This window comes from Spermophilus citellus, assembly GCF_964194105.1.
Source record: "Spermophilus citellus genome assembly, chromosome: 14".
In the NCBI taxonomy this organism is placed as follows: Eukaryota; Metazoa; Chordata; class Mammalia; order Rodentia; family Sciuridae; genus Spermophilus; species Spermophilus citellus.
This window is the reverse complement of record NC_138194.1, coordinates 68,571,815-68,590,189: the sequence shown is the minus strand read 5'-3', so window position 1 is coordinate 68,590,189 and position 18,375 is coordinate 68,571,815. Positions and strand designations below refer to the sequence as shown.

The following is an 18,375-nucleotide window of genomic DNA, read 5'->3' as shown; positions in this document are numbered from 1 at the left end:
TGCTTCAGTTGTGCCTTCTATGTTTTAAAGTGGTGTTGCATTATAATGCATTACTGTGCAAACTGAACTGTTCATGCTTAGCAGAGGCAGCATGGATGATTTAAAGATTGAGAATAAGCTTGATTGTTGTACCAATTTATGAATGTGTGTCCTGGAGAGGATGTGAGATGGAAGAGGAGAATCTGCCATTCCCTCATGGGTCTTGTTCTTCCTTCCTCTTGATAGTATAATCTCCTGCCAAGGGCAATTCCAGTGTTAAACATAACATTTTTGCACAACATGAGTTTTAAACCCAAACATTCCACCTTATCTTGTTCTTAACTGAACAGAGGAAAACTGATCAATTTGAGAACAGTGTTTAAGGTAACATTATATTTTATGGGTGCTTTCAAAGATTTCAAGGGGGTAATTTTGACTAAATATGATTTCACCTTACATGCTGGCTTGGAGAGTGGTCTTTATCTAGTGTATTTACTCATCTTTCTTCCTCTGTTAGACTGTGTGTGCTCTGAGGTATAAACCATGTCATTTTAGAGTTTTGTGGAGGATGCTCTGTATTGGTTTCTTCAATATAGCAATATATCATCCATCATATTTTATTTAACAAGGATTCAATAAATACTTATTGAATAAACGAATGAATTAAAAGAACGGTGGAGTTGGGTGATACTGCTAGAGAAGAGAAGATACATCTTTTTATCATGGACAGTCATCTTGGACTGACAGAGTATCAGAAGTGGAAGGCACCTGGGGATTATCCATTTGAAGTCCCTTCTCCCCTTTTATGATGTTTCAGAAAGGCAAAGTAGTTTGCCCAACATTTCTTCTATTTAATCATTCTGCTTTTTCTTCTCTGGATAGTTTCTGGTTTAGTCAAATCTTTTTAAAAGAGCAATAACTAAACCAGACATACAATTCTAATATTGTCCTTTTGGACATATTTCCCTTTTGGCATTTGCCAAAAACAAAAAACAAAAAAACAAAAAAACTACATGCTTTAGTTTTTCTAAGAATGGATATATACCTCTCCTCTTTCACCACTTACCTAGGCTCAGTATTCAGATATTTTTGTGGGCCCATATGTGTTAGTTAGCTTCCCATACTGTGACCAAGTAAGTACCTGATGAGAACAACTTAGAGGTGGGAAAGTTTATTTGGAGCTCACTGTTTCAGAGGTTTCAGTTCATAAATGGCTGACTCTTTTCCTCCAGACCCAAGCTGAGGCTGCACATCATGGGAGGAGGCACGGCAGAAAAAGCTGCTCAGCTCAAGGCAGGCAGGAAGCAGAGAGGAGCGGGGAGGGATCACAGAGAAGAAGCACCCTTCCAGGCATGCCACTAGTGATCCACCTCCTCCAGACATACTCCATCTGCCTACAGTTACCACCCAGCTAGTCCATTCAAACTAGGATGGACTGATTTAGTTACAGCCCTCAATCCAATAATTTCACTTCTAAATATTCCCACATTAACACTGGAGCCTTTGGAGACACCTCATATCCAAACCATAATACTCCACCCCTGGCCCCCTCACATTGCAAAATACCTTTAGAACAACTCCAAGAGTCTCCATAGACAATAGTTCCAGCATTACTTAAAAGTCCAAATCCAAAGTCTCATCTGAGACTCAAGGCAAACTCTTGGCTATGAGCCACTATAAAAATCAAAAGCAAGTGACATATATCCAGTATACAATGGCACAGAGTGAACATGCCCTTTCCAAAGGAGAGGAATAGGAGCATACAAAAAAGGGATGGGATCCAACCAAGACTGAAACCCAGCTGGGCAAAAAAATTCAGTAGCTCCACATCTGGTGTGTGGTGCACATGGTAAAGAGATGTGGTCTCCAAAGGGCTTGGGCAGCCCTGCCTCTTCAGCCTTTCTGGCTTCAGCACTCATGGCCTCTCTGTTTAGCTTGGCTTTCTCTGTAGCCACAGTTTTTCTCAGCAGACAGTCTACATTACTGGCACCTCTTAATCCTGGGGTCTCCATTCTCACTTAAGTTTCACCTTCACTACTTCATGTACTACCCTCTCAGGGGCAGCCTATAGGGATTTCAACCCTGCTACACTTTGCCTAGCCTCCCAGGCCTTCCCTCCAAATCTCAGTGGAAGCCTCCATGACCCCTAACTCCAGTATTCTGCATTCCTGAAGAACTAGCACCACATGGACAAAGCTAAGGTCTGCTGCCAGCTTGAGTGGTAATTGGGCCCCTGGGATCATAACTGCAGCTGCCTCTGAGTGGCTGAGCACAGTAAAACAACTTCCTAGGTCCCCCTGTGCAAGCAGGATGCTCCCAAGGTCTTATTTTACTTTTATACCCTTGAACCTGTGATGTGTATGGCCAAGGATGCCCTCAAGGCATTTTTTTCCATTGTTTCTATGCAAAGTATTTAGCATCTCTTTAGTGGCTGTAATCTCTTTAACAAGTACACCATCCTTGGCCCCACTTTTACCTGCACTTTCTGGCCAAACTGCAAGTTTTAAAAATCCTTCTGTTTTCTGGTCCCAGTAAACCTGGCTAAATGAATCCATCATTATTCATGCCACTGCCTAAATGCTGTGCTGCCTTGAAATTTTCCCAACCATATTAATTGCCCATCACCTTTAGATTAAACCTCACAGAAAGTCTCAGGACATGGGAAAAAATGTAGGTCAACTTCTTTGCCAGAATGTAACACAAACAGTCTTTAGTTCAATTCCCAATATAACCCTTGTTTTCTGAAATGTCATGAACACAATTTTTATTATCTACATTCCTACGTACATTTTGGTCTTCTGAGCTCCACTAGAATCGCCCATCATGCTCCACCATTCCAACATTCTCAGGCTTCTCCAGCCTGCATCTCTGAACTTTTTCAAACTCCTCCCACAAAAACATTTCCAAAGACTTCTGAACCACCTGGCCAATTTAGTCATAGCAACAACGCCCCCCTTCTTAGTACCAATTTATTTTTTAGTTAGCTTTTCATCACTGTGACCAAAACACCAAGAACAACTTAGAACACCTCATATCCAAACCTTAAGAGCATATAAGTAGTAAAACCTGAATCACACATGAATCCGTACTTACATGAAGTCCTGCAAATATAGTTTTTAGTTTCCCAGGCCTAGCATTTCAGGAGTTTGGAATAGATCCTGAGTGAGCTGGTCTGCAGCACTCACCCTAAGGCCTAATTAAAATTCCCTCGGTTAAATCTGTTTCATAATTATCAATCCATAGTTCTGTAGAACTTATAGAACTTGCATGTATAACTTGTATAGATACACCATGAAGGGGTCATTTAACCTTTCTCAGCCAATAGTTTTGCTTTGTATTGGAGAGTTAACAATTACTACCCTAAACCTAGTTGTTACAACAGTCACTCTGTCATCTGGTGGAAGCAGTCTAGCTTCCTGGCTCATGAGCTGGCAAGGAGACAGTACATCCTCCAGATTGCTACCTCAGAAAACTTACTAAAACACAAACCATTAGTAACTGTGTTACTGCCCTACTTAGGATTTAGTCATGCCTCCTTATTTCCCAGAGGATCAAAAAAATGGCTTTACTTCTTAAAATAGCATGCAAAGACTTTTATGATCTGGTCCTTTCTACCTTATGTGCCTCAGGTCTCTTTCCTCTATTCCTTAAACTTTTCTACCTCTCGCTATTCTAGTTCTTTTCCAACTGTGTTGAACTGCTTCAAGTCACCCACACCCACCATGTTGCTTTATGCTTCTGTGCCTTTACTAGTAATCCCAAAGTAAAGGGAGGCATAGGCTTTGGAGTCCAAACACTGGGAATCCTCTTAACTATCTAGGGTTATTACTTAGCACAGTGCCTGGCATTGAAAAAGTGGTCAGTACGTGTTAGTTTTATTGTCTGTAAAGCAATGCAGTAAAGAAAGGTTCTTTGGAACCAGACAGGCTTATTTCCAAAGCGCTGATCTATCACTTTGTGGGCCTGAATCTATGGGTTATCATATCACTTAGCCATCTTGAGATTAGTTTTCTGTAAAGACCTATCTCAGGAATGTGGAAGGACTTGGAGTGCTTTTTATGTGGTGCTAAGGATCGAACCCAGTGCCTCACACATGTCCATACCTGCACAGGGTAGATGGCCAGTGAACAGTAGATTTTTATCTCCCCTGTTATTTCTGCCACTGTACCTTAACTATTTAGTATTGCTAAGTAAGATTGGTTACTGGGGGGCTCAGAGTGCCACAGTCCCTCTAATGCTTTTTACTTGAGCATTTTCTTTTACTTGATTAATAGAATTTTTTTCTTTATCTATTGATCTGACTAGTTGGCATTCTGTACTTTAAACCATCATAGCTTTGTGTTCTGCTACCAGGTCTGAGGGTAGAAAGCAGAAAAAAGAAAGGAAAACAACAAAGGTCAAGCTGATTCACTTATTCTGTGGATACTCAGACCTAGGAAAAAATCTTTTCCAGGTCTTTCACATTTCGTCTTCCATTTCTCTCATCCCGATGATCTGTGATGTCCCTTTACTACTGAGTTTAATTCATTTCCTTCTCTAGCTAGATAAATCCAGTCTATGATATCAGCACTCTTTTATCTCTTCAGTCAATTAATAGCATAATTCAGGAATAACATTTCACATTCAGATAAGTGGTGCCTGTTTGAATCTCCATATTTGAAAGATGCTAGGCAACCAATAAAATATATATACTTATTAATGCATTCTTATACACATTCTTATACACATTCTTATACACAATTTATTCATACTTATTCATTGAGCCAGGCTTGTCATTTTGAAGGTAAGGCTTGGCTTTGAGGCTTTTTGGACCGTGGACCAATAATCTTCTTGAGCTCTGTTTGTTCATCATGTACTTCATTTATTTTTTAAACATTTAATTCTTTTTTTTTTTAGTGGTAGATGAACACAGTACCTTTATTTTATTTATTTTTATGTGGTGCTAAGGATCGAACCCAGTGCCTCACACATGCCAGGCAAGTGCTCTACCACTGAGCCACAACCCCAGCCCTGTTCATGAACTTTAAATTCCTTAGAAGGGAAGACAGTCAGACTTTAGAAACATGATATTATTTTACATCTCTATATAAATGTAAACACATACACATATACATATATTTTTCTAGCTCCAATTTTCCAGTGACATTTTGTCATTTATTAAGGTATAACTAGTGTATCCTGCAATTCCTTAGTAAAACTTGTAAGAATTAATGCTGTACTTAGGACACTTACTGATCCATGGGGAAGAGTTTAATGTTTTCTACTATTTGGCTAACTGCATATTCTGTGGATACTCGGAACTAGAAAAAAATGAGTAGTCAGTTTATTGAAGGTACCCTAAAATAAATGAATATCATGAACAAGGGACCTGTCTCTGGATTTAGAGAGCAAAATGGGACAAGACTTGACTAATGCACCAATTCACTTTTTATGGAAATAAAGAACTCAAGATGCTTAATGATTTACCCAAAGTCATAGAGCTATTTATTGTCAAGTTGGCTTTCAAAGACTCATGACTATTGTATATTAACTGGCTAACTTTAAATAAAAGCTGTCAGCATTTAGTAGTTATTGAAAAAAGCTCAACAGTGTTATTCTCTTTCACTTTTTTTTTTTTTTTTTGGTTACAGCGAGAGGAATGGTGTTGAAATAATTTTAATGAAGAACATATTGTCCTTAATTTTCTCTTTTAGAAATGGGAGATTGTTAGCTTTCATGGCTCCTGGGGATAAAAGAGATAATGGGAGCCTTATTTCTTCTTCCTTTACTCATTCTTCCCTGCGAATCCACCCCCTTCTTAGAGAATGAGATTGCTTCATTTTTCTTTAGTTTCAAAGAATAACAAAAATAAAATGTTTATACAAAGGGAACTTCTACCACATCATACCCTGTCACTTATCTCAAGTTACTGGTAAGGAAGGACTTGGTGGATCCCCTCATCTCTAGCCAAGGGATTTCCAAGCTCCTAATGGGAGAAGGAGATGATTAAGAACACAAAACTAAGTGCACACGCATATGTATAAACACCAAGTCTTCTTAAAGACAGTTTCTGGGTTTAAATTTTTTAAAATAATTTCCACACATTTATATTGCAGACATTTTCAGAGGCAATAAGATTTAATGTGGACTTTGGAGTTTTTGAAGTGATTAACGATGCTCCACAACTTCTGGAAAAGCAACTGAAAAAAATTCTACAAAGTCAGCAACCTCGAAATCCCATCTATGATGTAGTAAGGAAAGGAAAGAATGATGTTAAACCCATTCACATGAGTGTCCCCAGTGAAGATGAGACTATTAATGTCAACTACAATATTATGGTAAGAAAGCATATCTGAGTTTATATCTTGAAAGAGAAAGTGTTTGGTGAGAATAAATTATAGTTCTTTAGATCCCTTTCTGAAATCTAACTGTATTTATTGTTGTACATACACATAGTATTTGTTATGCACTATATCATCTGTGCATAGCTAATGGTCAATTTAGCAATTTTGTTGCTGTTTATCAACTAAGAAGGTTAACATAATTTACTTGGAATACTTAAATTATCAGGTTATTTTGTGGCAATATAAATGTATATTCTTTACTATGTAGATTAGTTGCTTTGTAGGAAATGTGAATTTATATGGAGAATTTACTTCACTTGGGTTTTAAACCAATACCATTAAGCAATTAGTAGTTAAAACTTTTGATCCTCAAGATACTGCAGGTGGCTTTGACCTCCTGGGTCTTAAATTCTATTAACCGCCTCTAGTTTTTGTCTTCTTAGCATGAAGTCAAAATTCTGGGTTCTGACATGGGTTGTTCATTTACCAGGTCTGTGTCCTTCAACAACTCACTTTGAAGAACCTCATTTTCATCTTTTGTCATGCTTTCACTACCTAGTGCTTAGGTTTATTCTGTGGATCAAATGACAATAATAATGAATGTTTAACAATACTATTTTTATCTGACAGAACTAGGCTAAAATAGGTCTAACACTTCAGACATAGATCTATTACAGCCTTAAAGTTTTTTAATTCTTCAGTTACTAAATTGAGATATATATTCTATCTTTCTTGTTAACTTATATCAAATTAAATGCTAATATTAATACCTACATTAAGGCACTGTTTTGAAGCCAAAACGAGGAAATAAAGTCTAAATTTTTTAAAATACGTATTTTTTAGTTGGAGGTGAACACAGTACCTTTATTTTATTTTTATGTTGTGCTGAGGATTGAACCCAGTGCCTCATGCGTGCTAGGCAAGTGCTCTACCACTGAACCACAACCCCTACCCCTAAAGTCTAAATGTTATCAGTTGTTTGTTAAAAAAGATTTTTTACTTGATGTGCCTATGATATTTATTCGCAACAATAATTACTAGTGAAGTAATAATAAACATCAATAATTACATGAAATTTAAGTGGCCAAAGCACCGCAATTAAAAGTCAGAGTCAGGGGCTGGGCCTGTAGCTCAGTCATAGAGCACTTGCCTCACAGTGTGAGGCACTGGGTTTGAGCCTGAGCACCATGTACAAAATAAATTAATAAACAAAGATATTGTGTGTCCATCTTTAAAAAAAGAGTCAGAGTCAAATGGGATAAAAAAGAAAAACAGCTATTTTTTGTCTACAAGAAATCAACCTTAAATATAAGACATAACTAGATTAGAAAAAAAAAAAGGATAGAAAAGGTATACCATAAAATTACTAATTAAAAGAAAGCGAGTGTGGTTATATTAATACTAGACAAAGTAGATTTCGGAACAAGGAATCTCGCTGTTGAAGAAGAGAGGCTGGGGCTGTAGCTCAGTGGTAGAGCACTTGCCTCACACATGTAAGGCACTGGGTTCAATCCTCAGCACCACATGAAAATATATAAATAAATAAAAATGTATTGTGTTCATCTATATTAAAAAATCAATTATTAAAAAAAAAGAAAAAGAGGAATGTTCCATCATGATAAAGGGGTCAGTTCACAAGAAAGCTTGGCAATCCACAATATGTATCCACCTTACAAGAGGACTTCAGAATATATAGTACAGAAGCTGACAGAACTGAAAGAGGAACTAGACAAGTCCATAGTTACAGTAGGAGATGAAAACTCTACTCTCTCAGTAATCAATAGAAAAGGTAGGAGATCTGTAAGGACATGAAGTTCTGTATGACACTGACAATCAAGACAATGTAGTTAATATTTATGAAAATTTTACCCTATAGTAGCAGGTACACATTTTTTTTAAGTACACTTGTACTATTTACCAAAATGGACCATATTCTGGGCCTCAAAACAAATTTCAACAAACTTAAAAGATTTGAAAGCATGCAAAATATGTTCTCTAACCCAGAATTAAGCTATAAATTAATAACAAAAAATATCTGGAAAATCTCCACAAATATTTAAGTAATTAAACAAAACATCTCAAGGGAAATGAGAAACTTGTTGAATTGAGTGAAAATAAAAATCCAGCATATCACAATTTGGAGGATGCAGCTAAATTAGTCTTTGGAAAGAAATTTATAGCATCAAGTATTTATAATAGAAAATACTAAACTCAAATCATGATCCACCTTCCACTATAGGATACTAGTGAAATAAAATTAAATCCAAAGTAAAGGACAAAATCAATTAAATTGAAGAGAGAAAATCAATTAAATTCAAGAGAGAAAATCAAATGAAAATGAATTCTTCTTCTTTGGGAAACAAATCAATGAAATTGATAATCATTTAGCTAGATGATAAAAAATGAAAAGACAAAAGATAGATAAATACTATCAGAAATGAAAGAAAGGATATCATTACAAATCTTATAGATATTCAAAGAAAAATAAGAGAATTTTACAAACAACTTTACATAAACTCAATCATTTAAATTAAATGGCTATATTCTTCAAAAGACACAAATTATGAATGCTCACTCAAGGGGATGAAGATAATCTGAATAAAAGAGGGGGAGGGAGCAGGACTGGAAAAGGGAGGAACTGCGAATGAAATTGGCTAAATTATGCTATGTGAATATACAACAATTATTTCTGATTTTATATATGTCTATAAAGCACCAATTAAAGAATAACAAATAAATTGAAGGAAGATCAGTAGAGTAAAGGAAGGAGAATAAGGAGAAGGGAGAAGGGGGGAGGGAAAGAGGAAGTACTGGGACTAAAATGGAGCACATATTCCACACGTGTATTATTAAGTCTAAATGAATCCCAATATTACATGTAACTACAATGCACTAATAAAAACATTTTTAAAACATATCATCTGAGTAGCCCTGTGTTAAAGGAATTGGATCTGCAGTTAGAAATCTTCCCCAAAAGAAACTCCAGGCCTAGCAGCTGCACTGATAAATTCTATCAAACATTTAGTAATGAGTGTTGTAATGAATGAGATAATACCAAATTCATGAAAATTTCCAAAAAAAAAAAAAAAAGGAGAGATCGATTTCCATTTCAATTTTATGAGGCTAACATTATTCTGATGCTATCACTAAAGAAAATTCAAGGAAAAGAAAAAAAACCCACAAACAACTGGGTATGGTGGTACTTGCCTTTAGTCCTAGTAATTTGGGAGGCCAAGGCAGGAGGATCACAAGATTGAAGCCAGCGTCTGCAATTTAGGGAGGAAGCTGTCTCAGAATAAAAAGAGCCGGGCATTTACGTCAGTGGTAGTGCAACTCTGGGTTCAATACCCACTACCACAAAACAAACAAAAAATGACAGACAAATATCTCTCATGAATGTGGACACAAAAATCCTCAAAAAAGGTAGGCAAATTGAATTCAGCAATGCAAGAATAAAAAAAGATAATTTTTATCATGTTTTAGAAGATAACATGGGTATAAATCTTTATTATCTTGGATTAAGCATTGTTTGTTTTTTTAGATATGATGGGAAAAGTACAAGTGACAAAAGAAAAAAATAAATCAATTGGACTTCATCAAATTTTAAAATTTTTAGCCAGGTGTGGTGGCACACAGCTGTAATCTCAGCTATTCAGGAGACTGAAGAAGGAGTATTGCAAGTTTAAGGTTAACCTGGGCAACTTAGTGAAATCCTTCTCAAATTAAAAAAAAAAAATTAAAAGGGCTGGGGATGTAGCTCAGTGGTAGAGTACTTGTGTAGAATGTGCAAGGTCCTGGGTTCAATCTCCAGTACCACCTGCTCAAAAACTTTAAAAAAAATTATGCTCTAAAAAAGACTACCAATAAAGACAACCTATACAACTGGAGAAAATATTTCCAGATTACATATTTTATGAAAACTTGTATGTAGATTTTATAAAGGACTCTTACAACCTAACAATAAGAAGGGAGATTTAAAAAGACAATTTAAAAGTCCGACTAGAATTTGAATGGACATTTCTTTAAAGAAGATATAAATGTCCAATGAGCACATGAAAAGATATTCAACAATCTTTAGTCATAGAGAAAATGTAATCCAAACTACCAGATGTCACTTGACATCTACCAGGATGGTTATAAAAATCAATTTTATTTTTTCAAACTTTTCTTTTTGGGTCAAATAGATGCCCATATTTTGTAAAAGGCGGAAATATACAGGTAAACAATTTTTAAGTTAATTATTAGGCAGTTTGGTTTGGGATGAACTAACTAATCTGACAACCTTATAGAATTCCTAAAGGGTTTATATTGCTCTTTATACACAGTTTGGCATTTTTGAGGGGAATTGAACTCAGGGGCACTTGACCATTGAGCTACATCCCCAGCCCTATTTTGTATTTTATTTAGAGACAGGGTCTCACTGAATTGCTAAGCGCCTTGTGTGCCTGAAGCTGGCTCTGAACTTGCAATCCTCCTGTATCAGCCTCCCGAGCCACTGGGATTACAGGCCTGTGCCATAGCCCTGACTTGGCATTTTTTTTTTTTTAACCCACTGAATGTATTGCTAATGAAGACTTCAGCATCCTGAAGGGTTGTCAGTTTGTAGCATCTTTGGAGTCTTCCTAACTGCAAGATCCAAATTTCTTTTAGATCTCACTGTAAGCCACAAGGCAGGCAGGCAGGTGCTATACTATTCAGGTGCTGGCTGTTTCCATAGTTTTCTTTTATTCTTTTGTTGCCCAGAAGATAGTGTTTGATGAAACCAAGTGGATGTTTTTGCTGAACAGGAGGAGACCATTGTATGCCAAGTTTTCCATTCACGAGAGCCTAATGACTTTGTGCCAAATGTCAGCAATGTTGATTGAGCACATGTGCATTCTCATGAACATCGGCTTATCAGATGCCAGTAGCACTACCGTGGTCAATCACTTTCCTCATGGAGTTAGTAATGGTCTGTGTTGACATCTAATGCTACTGTCACAGCAAAACTAGGTTGTAGCAAATGGTCCATTAAAGCCACACAAATGCAGACACGAATATGTCACTGAGATGTGTGTTTTATTGGTGGTTTTACTTTTTGGTGGCATTTGTTGAAGTACTGACATTCTTTAGAATTGTGAAAAAAGTGAATAAAGAAAAATTAAAATCAATAGTGAGTAGGTTTTTCAGGATGAATAACAGCTTAAAAACTCCTCAGTAATTTTGTATTGCCTTCACAACCTCAAGGTAAAATCTAAATTCTTTAATGTTAATTAAGACTATTCACAGTCAGGCCCTAGCTGCTCCTCCAGCCTTCCTCCTTTTATCCCTCAGATTGCATCCTGTGGTCTAATGTATAAACTTGTCCCCTCTTCCCTTCCACAACCTAGCTAGTCATGCTTTAGGTCACAGAGTGCAGGACATGCTCTGTGGAAACATCTCCTGAGTTGGGTGTGTATGTGGGCACCCACAGAATCCTGCACTGTGGCACCACAATACAGCCTTGGTATCTCTAGGAAAGTGCCTGGGAGTGTTTAATATTTAACAAAAAAAAAAAATTTTACACTACAGTGGCCTTTATTGTTTCCTTTGTGGTTCTTTTTCTGTTTCTGATAATGATAATTGCTACTACTATTATTATTAGTAGTATTAGTATTAGTATTATTATTATTATTATTATTAGTAGTAGTAGTAGTAGTACTGGGGATTGAACCCAGCAGGCACTCCGCCACTGGCTGTATCCCTACCCTTTTTTATATTATTTTGAGATTAAGTCTCACTAAATTACCGATGCCTTGAACTTGAACTTGAGATTCTCCTGCCTTGGCCAGGTCACTGGGATTACAGGTGTATGCCACCAGGCCTGGATTTGTTTATGATTATCGTAACCTATTTTATGATAGTAGAAATATTAAAATTGACTGGCTTTTCTTTTTTTCTCTTTCCTCTTCCTCCTCCTCCAATAAGTTACTTAACTTTCCTGGATTCAACTAGTTAATTTATAAAATGGAGATAATAGTTGATACAGGGTTTTTGAGAGAATGAAAGAGGTACTATACGCAAGAAGTTGCCCCACATTTGTGGCTCAGGGTCATTGCTCTCTCTTGTACAGAGAGATAGGAGTGGCGTACCTAGTGACAGCAGGAGATCAGTATTCCTCTCATGATTAGGCCTCAGTTATCCTAAAAGGTGACTTTATTTGACACCGTTTTTTCACTTTCTCCTAATAGTGTCTCAATCGTGAACAAGGTATTAAGTGGATCAAAAAACAAAGACTTCCAGCATTTCTAGAAAGTGATTGCTACTTTGAATACAGGTATTAGAGTTTCATATATCTATTTATTGTTAGTATACCTATTTTTAAATGCCTACTTTTTCAACTAAAGTCATTTTTTCTGTGATTTCTTAGTAAAATGGTATGCCTTTGACTCCAATGGAGTTGGATCCACCTGCTATAGAATAAGAGTGAGAGACCACTGACAAAAATTGCTTACCTTTTCCAAAGAGATTTCACAGAAACATCACTTAACCAATGTGCTTCAATTATACTTCTTTGATCATTATACTTTTAAAATTATCTATGGTGATAATGGTATTTATGTGTGGGTGCTTACAAATGAATGTTAGTGTGACATTAAAAAGATAGCATGTCAGCCAGGCATAGTGGCGAATGCCTATAATCCCAGCAGCTCAGGAGGCTGAGATAGGAGGATCATGAGTTCAAAGCCAGTCTCAGCAAAAAGTGAGGCATTAAGCAAATCAGTGAGGCCCTATCTAAATAAAAATACAAAATTGAACTGGAGATGTGGCTCAGTGGTTGAGTACCCCTGAGTTTAATCCCTGGAAATAAATAAATAAATAAATAAATAAATAAATAAATAAATAAATAAATAAATAAAAGCTAGCATGTCAATACAGGGCCAAGATTTTCCTTTATGTTCTGAAATTATGCTAAAATTTGACTTTTGCTTAGAACAACCATTTTTAAAATAAAATAAATTAGAATAGAAAAATATTAAGTAATGAGTGGTTTGATAAATAAGCCATTGGTTTTAGCAGAGCTTAAGAGAATCATCCTGTAGAGCTACAAGGAGAGAATACATAAAATGAAATTTTAGGGGTTTCTTTTTCCTGAATTCTACCATATTTGAAACTTATTTCAAAATTCATGATTTCTGCATTTCAGGTTAGCCAAGTTAGTCTCACAAGTAAGATGGAGCCAGTCAGGTATGACTTTCACACTTGGTGCAGATACTTCTCCTTGGATCATGAGAAAACTGCCTACTCCACCGCCTCCTCAAGATGAAGAAGACGATCTCCTGGTTCTGAAAAAGTTCTACATTTCTCTTGGCGAGGTAAAAGTATTAGTAATTTTTCATGATAGAACTTCAGTGAAACTTTTTGTTTCATAGGTATGTATGTCATTTATACTACTTAAGCAGAGAAGATGATTTCAAAAGCTTTTAAAGCCAGGCTCAGTGGCACACACCTGTAATCCTAGCAATTTAGGAGCCTGAGGATCATAAGTTTGAGGTTAGCGTCAGCAACTTAGTGAGACTCTATCTCAAAATGAAAAATAAAAAGACTGGGTTATATCTCAGTGGTAAAGTGCTCCTGGGTTCAATCTCCAGTACCCCTAGCCACCCCTACCCCTCCCACCAAAAAAAAAATGTAACCCCATTTAAAGCATACTTAACAATAGTTCTTGGGGATTTATGTGTACTCATTTTCTATTTATTCTTTCACTTAAAATACAGTTAGATTAAGGTATCCTTTCACATCTGAAGTAACAAAAGCAAGACTAAAGAACAGCTCAGTGTCACCCAGGAAGCAAGCATAACATGCATTACCCCTGATTTAATTGTTCATTCCAAAATTGTTATTTGGATTCAGTCAACTTTTGCACAAAAAGATGATGAATTGGATCTTCTCACCCCTGTACTGCTATAATTCCTTAGTAGTAAAATGCATTATTTTTTAACTGCTATGAGATAAAAATTTATCCTCCGTGATTGTAGAAATGTGGAACTGTATGAATGCATTGGAAGAGATAGAACCTAGAATCAAATGTCCTTTTGGATCATTGCAGCATTTAGCCTCTAATTTTAATCAGATCTTATTTCAGGGAATATGCTTCCGATAAACAATTCTATACAAAATCAGGAATGGCAAATATGTGCTCCATGTGCTGTTGCTTTCTTAGTGCTCATTCAGGACAGACATTGCTAATCAATTGTGGCACTTTTTCTGCTGAGCTAGGACTTGACTCCAAATTCTTTTCAATACAGTTTTTGTTTTTTTTTTAGACAGGCACTTCCTATTGATTAAAGATGTCAGATAAAAGGAAACCTCTTTTTTGTCTGTGTTGGAATGGATAGACTTATGGTATTTGAACTTTTTTTCCCCATGTGTATCTTCTAGTTAATTATATCATTGGGGTATTTCTATCAGTAATCTTTATCAAGAATGTTTAAAATTATACCAGTTCCATTATTTCTACTCGATAATGCTTAGTGATGTACTAAAGGCATATTTTTCTTCTCTCTTATACTTATTTTTAAGCATTTTTTTCTTAATTTATATATTACAGAAATGTCATGAATGTCATAAAATATGGACTGATAGTTGAGGCCAATAAACTTGCAAAGGGAAGATCAATCCAGGAGACTAAGTCCTGACTCCTTTTATGCGAAATTAATCAAATATAGGAAGTAAAAATCCAAGCTAGTTTACTTTTGCTGTTTTCTGAGATTAAAAAAACTCATATCTGTTCACTTGATGAATATTTTAACTACATCACATAATTTTTCATAGCCTTTGAACTTTGAGGATTCATAATTTTTGACTCTTAAATTATTTAAATGACTATAAATATGAATTAATCTTCATGATAATTGGTAACATTTCTTTGAGCCTTTAGTTACACCATCTAAACAAAATTGGCCCCTCTTAAAAGTGTCAAGTGGAATAATTGACTGATGACCAACTGATGATTTCTTTCTCCCCTGTCCTCTACTCTCTTATCCTTTTTATGCAGTTGAAATAGCAGGGACATTGGTATATTATTCTCCCTCAATGTCTTGAGCCTCAATTTTTGGCCTCCTCTCTGTGCTTAAGATACTGCTTAGAAGCATAGTAGCTCTATAAGTAAATATTGAGCAACATATAATTAATATTAAATGACCTGGTTTTAAAGAAAAGAGGGAACAAAGGTGACTTCTTAGTCTTTCAAAGCTTTCATGCACAAAGAGCCTTCCTCCCAAGACGGGTAGTGGCTATGCAGAGAGGCACTTCTCCATTTTCTCTCTTGCTTTAGTCTCATTATGTGGCCTGACTTGTCCTGCTAATTCTGTATAATAGACAGGGGACACTGTCTTTCATTTGAGCCCCGCCTCTTCTCTGAGTGCTAGGCTAAGTGCCCACCAGCTGACAATTGAGGAAAGGAGAAATGAAAGGAATGCAGGACACTCCCTTCTCTGTTCCTGTTAAACAACTTAGATTATCTAGGAAAAAAATAGGAGATGACATTTCTGAGAGGCAGCCAGAGGAATTTTCCCAGGAAAGCTGGGATAGGAGTTTCTTACGGGCTGGGGTTCTAGAAGTTACAAATCAGCTTGGGAATTGGGCCAGCTGGCTTGGGATACACAAAGCAAAGGAAGAACTGACCAAGGAGCAGTTGGAGTCAGGAATCAGTCTGCAGGAAGCATCCAATCCAAGAAAAGTTGTAAAAATGGAGTTTTAGGCAAAGGGGGCAGCTAAGTTTGGAGAGGTTGCCAGTGGTGCTAAGAGTAGAGGTCTATCACATTGAGGAGGAGCTGATAAAAACATTGAGCCAGGTCAGCCAGAATCGAGAGCATGAAATAATTGGAAAGGTTGTAAATGAGAAGAGGTAGCAAAAGATACATCAAAGGATGTAGTAAATCCAGAAAGGAGGGTTTCATGTCCAGCTTTAGTCAGCAATAGCCTGAGAGTAAGTGTGGAGGAGAATTTGATGGTATTGTGCTCATTTTTTCCCTTTGATTATGTGATATGAAAAAAAATATATGGATTGAAGTTATTCTCTTGCTTAATGCATTTTAGTACAATTTTTCTTTTTTTCATAGAATAATTTTTCCATTACATATTGTACTTCACAAATTGAATATTATTTAATGATTTGTCCAGGTTGGCAATTGGAGGATTACTGTTAATCTTATGTTAAATTTTTTCTAGGCTTCCTTCACTCAAACAAAAGATTGGTTTACACTAGCAAAACAAAGTCAGGAAACTGTATGTACCTTTTCATTACCCTGTTGTATAACCCACAGCACAATTGAATCTCCAGTGATTTCACCCATTACTGGTAAGCAGAAAAGGACAAGATTGATTCAGAGCTTCTCTTTGTTTGTTGTTTGTTCTAGTCTTATAGGACTTGTGACTGAAGAGAAAACATTATCCACACCACCCATGCCTCCTCTTCACTTCCTCTTGCTTCTTGAGAAGCAAGTTGGGATGGTGAAAGGGGAGGGTTTAAAAGAACCCAACTCTAATACTTATTTGTTGTGTGAATTTTTTATGATTTTATTCCACTTCTTATTTTTCTCATCTATAAGATTAGACTAATGATACATGCTAAATGTATAGAAAATGCGTGCCCTGTGCTTGGCATCTAATCTACAATTGATAAATGTTTATCTTGTCTTTATTTCCTATCACAGTTCATAAGTTCTTATTATTAAGCCTTTGCAATAAACTGGGTACAATAGTTCTGTCTTCTTAAAAGTGAAGTCATTTATAGAAATTGAATTTCTCTTCTGTTTTTTAAGTTCAGACAATTTTTTTCCCTGCTTTTATAGGTGCTTTTGTGGATGAGACAAACGTTCCACAAAAACAACTATAAAAAAAAGGAAACTTCTAGAAATGGAAGTTATTAGCTATATTATTATTAGAGGAAAAAATCTAGATGTGATTCAGGAAAAGAGTTCAGGAATTCACTTAAACAGTTACTAACTGTAAGGGTGTATTAACTCTAAACCTTCTGAAAGGTATGTGCAACTTTAGGAGAAGATAAATCTGGATACTCTAGAATTGAATATAGGTCTAGGTAAAGAGGGACTTAACCTCCTTAATATTGGATTTATGGGTCTCTTGCTATTTCTTCAAAATGCTAAAGTATAATATTGGAAAGTATAGATAGTAAATATGAAAAACAAGGTCCACAGGAGGATGATGAGCAGAGATGTCTTCGTCATATGCTCCCTCCCACTCTGTGGGATTGAGCCCAGAAACTCCTGGAAGTTTCACAAAGTCTATGATATTGGGTAGGAAAATGCAGTGTATATAGGTATTTTTTTTTTCAATAAAAATTAAAGTGAAATATTTCTAGTGTATTGCGATTTGAAATCTAGTAACTAAGGAAATATTCATCAAGGGTGGGTACAGATGACAACCGTCACCTGGTCTGTGGCTACACTGACCATGTGAAATACAGTGCTGTCATCTGATATTCACTAATTTCTGAGAGAAAAATGGGAGCTAAATACCATGTCTTTAGAAAGAATGTAAAAATAATCCATTTGTAAGCCTTCATAAGTGCCTTGTTCTTTTGTAACTTTAATGATAGGTTGTAAGAATGTTAGGATTTGAATCTTTTTTCTAAAACAGTGAATTTTAAAGAATTAATGATTCCAGTTCTTGTCTGATCATCTGTGGTCTCATCATCTATGGCAGCTAATTTTCCTTTATTACACAACATGCACATATAATTATTTAATATAGATTTTTCTACTTTTCTAATAGATTTGGTTTTTATGTTTGTCATTCTATATCAGTCCGAAATATTAAATTTTAAAAGCATACAATGTCTGTTTGAATATTCTCTGTGTTAGGAGTATCAAATATTTAGTCCATCTGCCTCCCTTGCCATGTTCAAGGAAGACAAGGAAGGCAACTGTTGGCAGTTTTTTTCCCCTACTGGTTCCAAATGTGGCTTCAGAATCCTTCTGAAAATACTGGTCCATGTGCTCATCCCTGTGATAAAGTCATTTGCCACGCAGGCTCTATAACATCTGTGTAACAATATCAATTTTGTCTCATATCTAACTTAACCACACTT

At 36.1% G+C, this 18,375-nt stretch overlaps 1 protein-coding gene across 2 annotated transcripts in view; it reads left to right on the top strand.

Moving 5' to 3' along the window:
- RGS22 (regulator of G protein signaling 22) overlaps positions 1-18,375 on the top strand; it is a gene marked incomplete at its 3' end in the record, with an annotated part of 133,093 nt that overhangs the window by 17,267 nt on the left and 97,451 nt on the right. For both annotated transcript variants that reach the window (XM_081266794.1, XM_081266793.1), the window contains exons 4-7: positions 6,075-6,296; positions 12,512-12,597; positions 13,468-13,636; positions 16,494-16,623. In XM_081266794.1, coding sequence (XP_081122920.1) covers positions 6,075-6,296; positions 12,512-12,597; positions 13,468-13,636; positions 16,494-16,623 — 607 coding nt within the window. The remainder of the gene's footprint in view (positions 1-6,074; positions 6,297-12,511; positions 12,598-13,467; positions 13,637-16,493; positions 16,624-18,375) is intronic.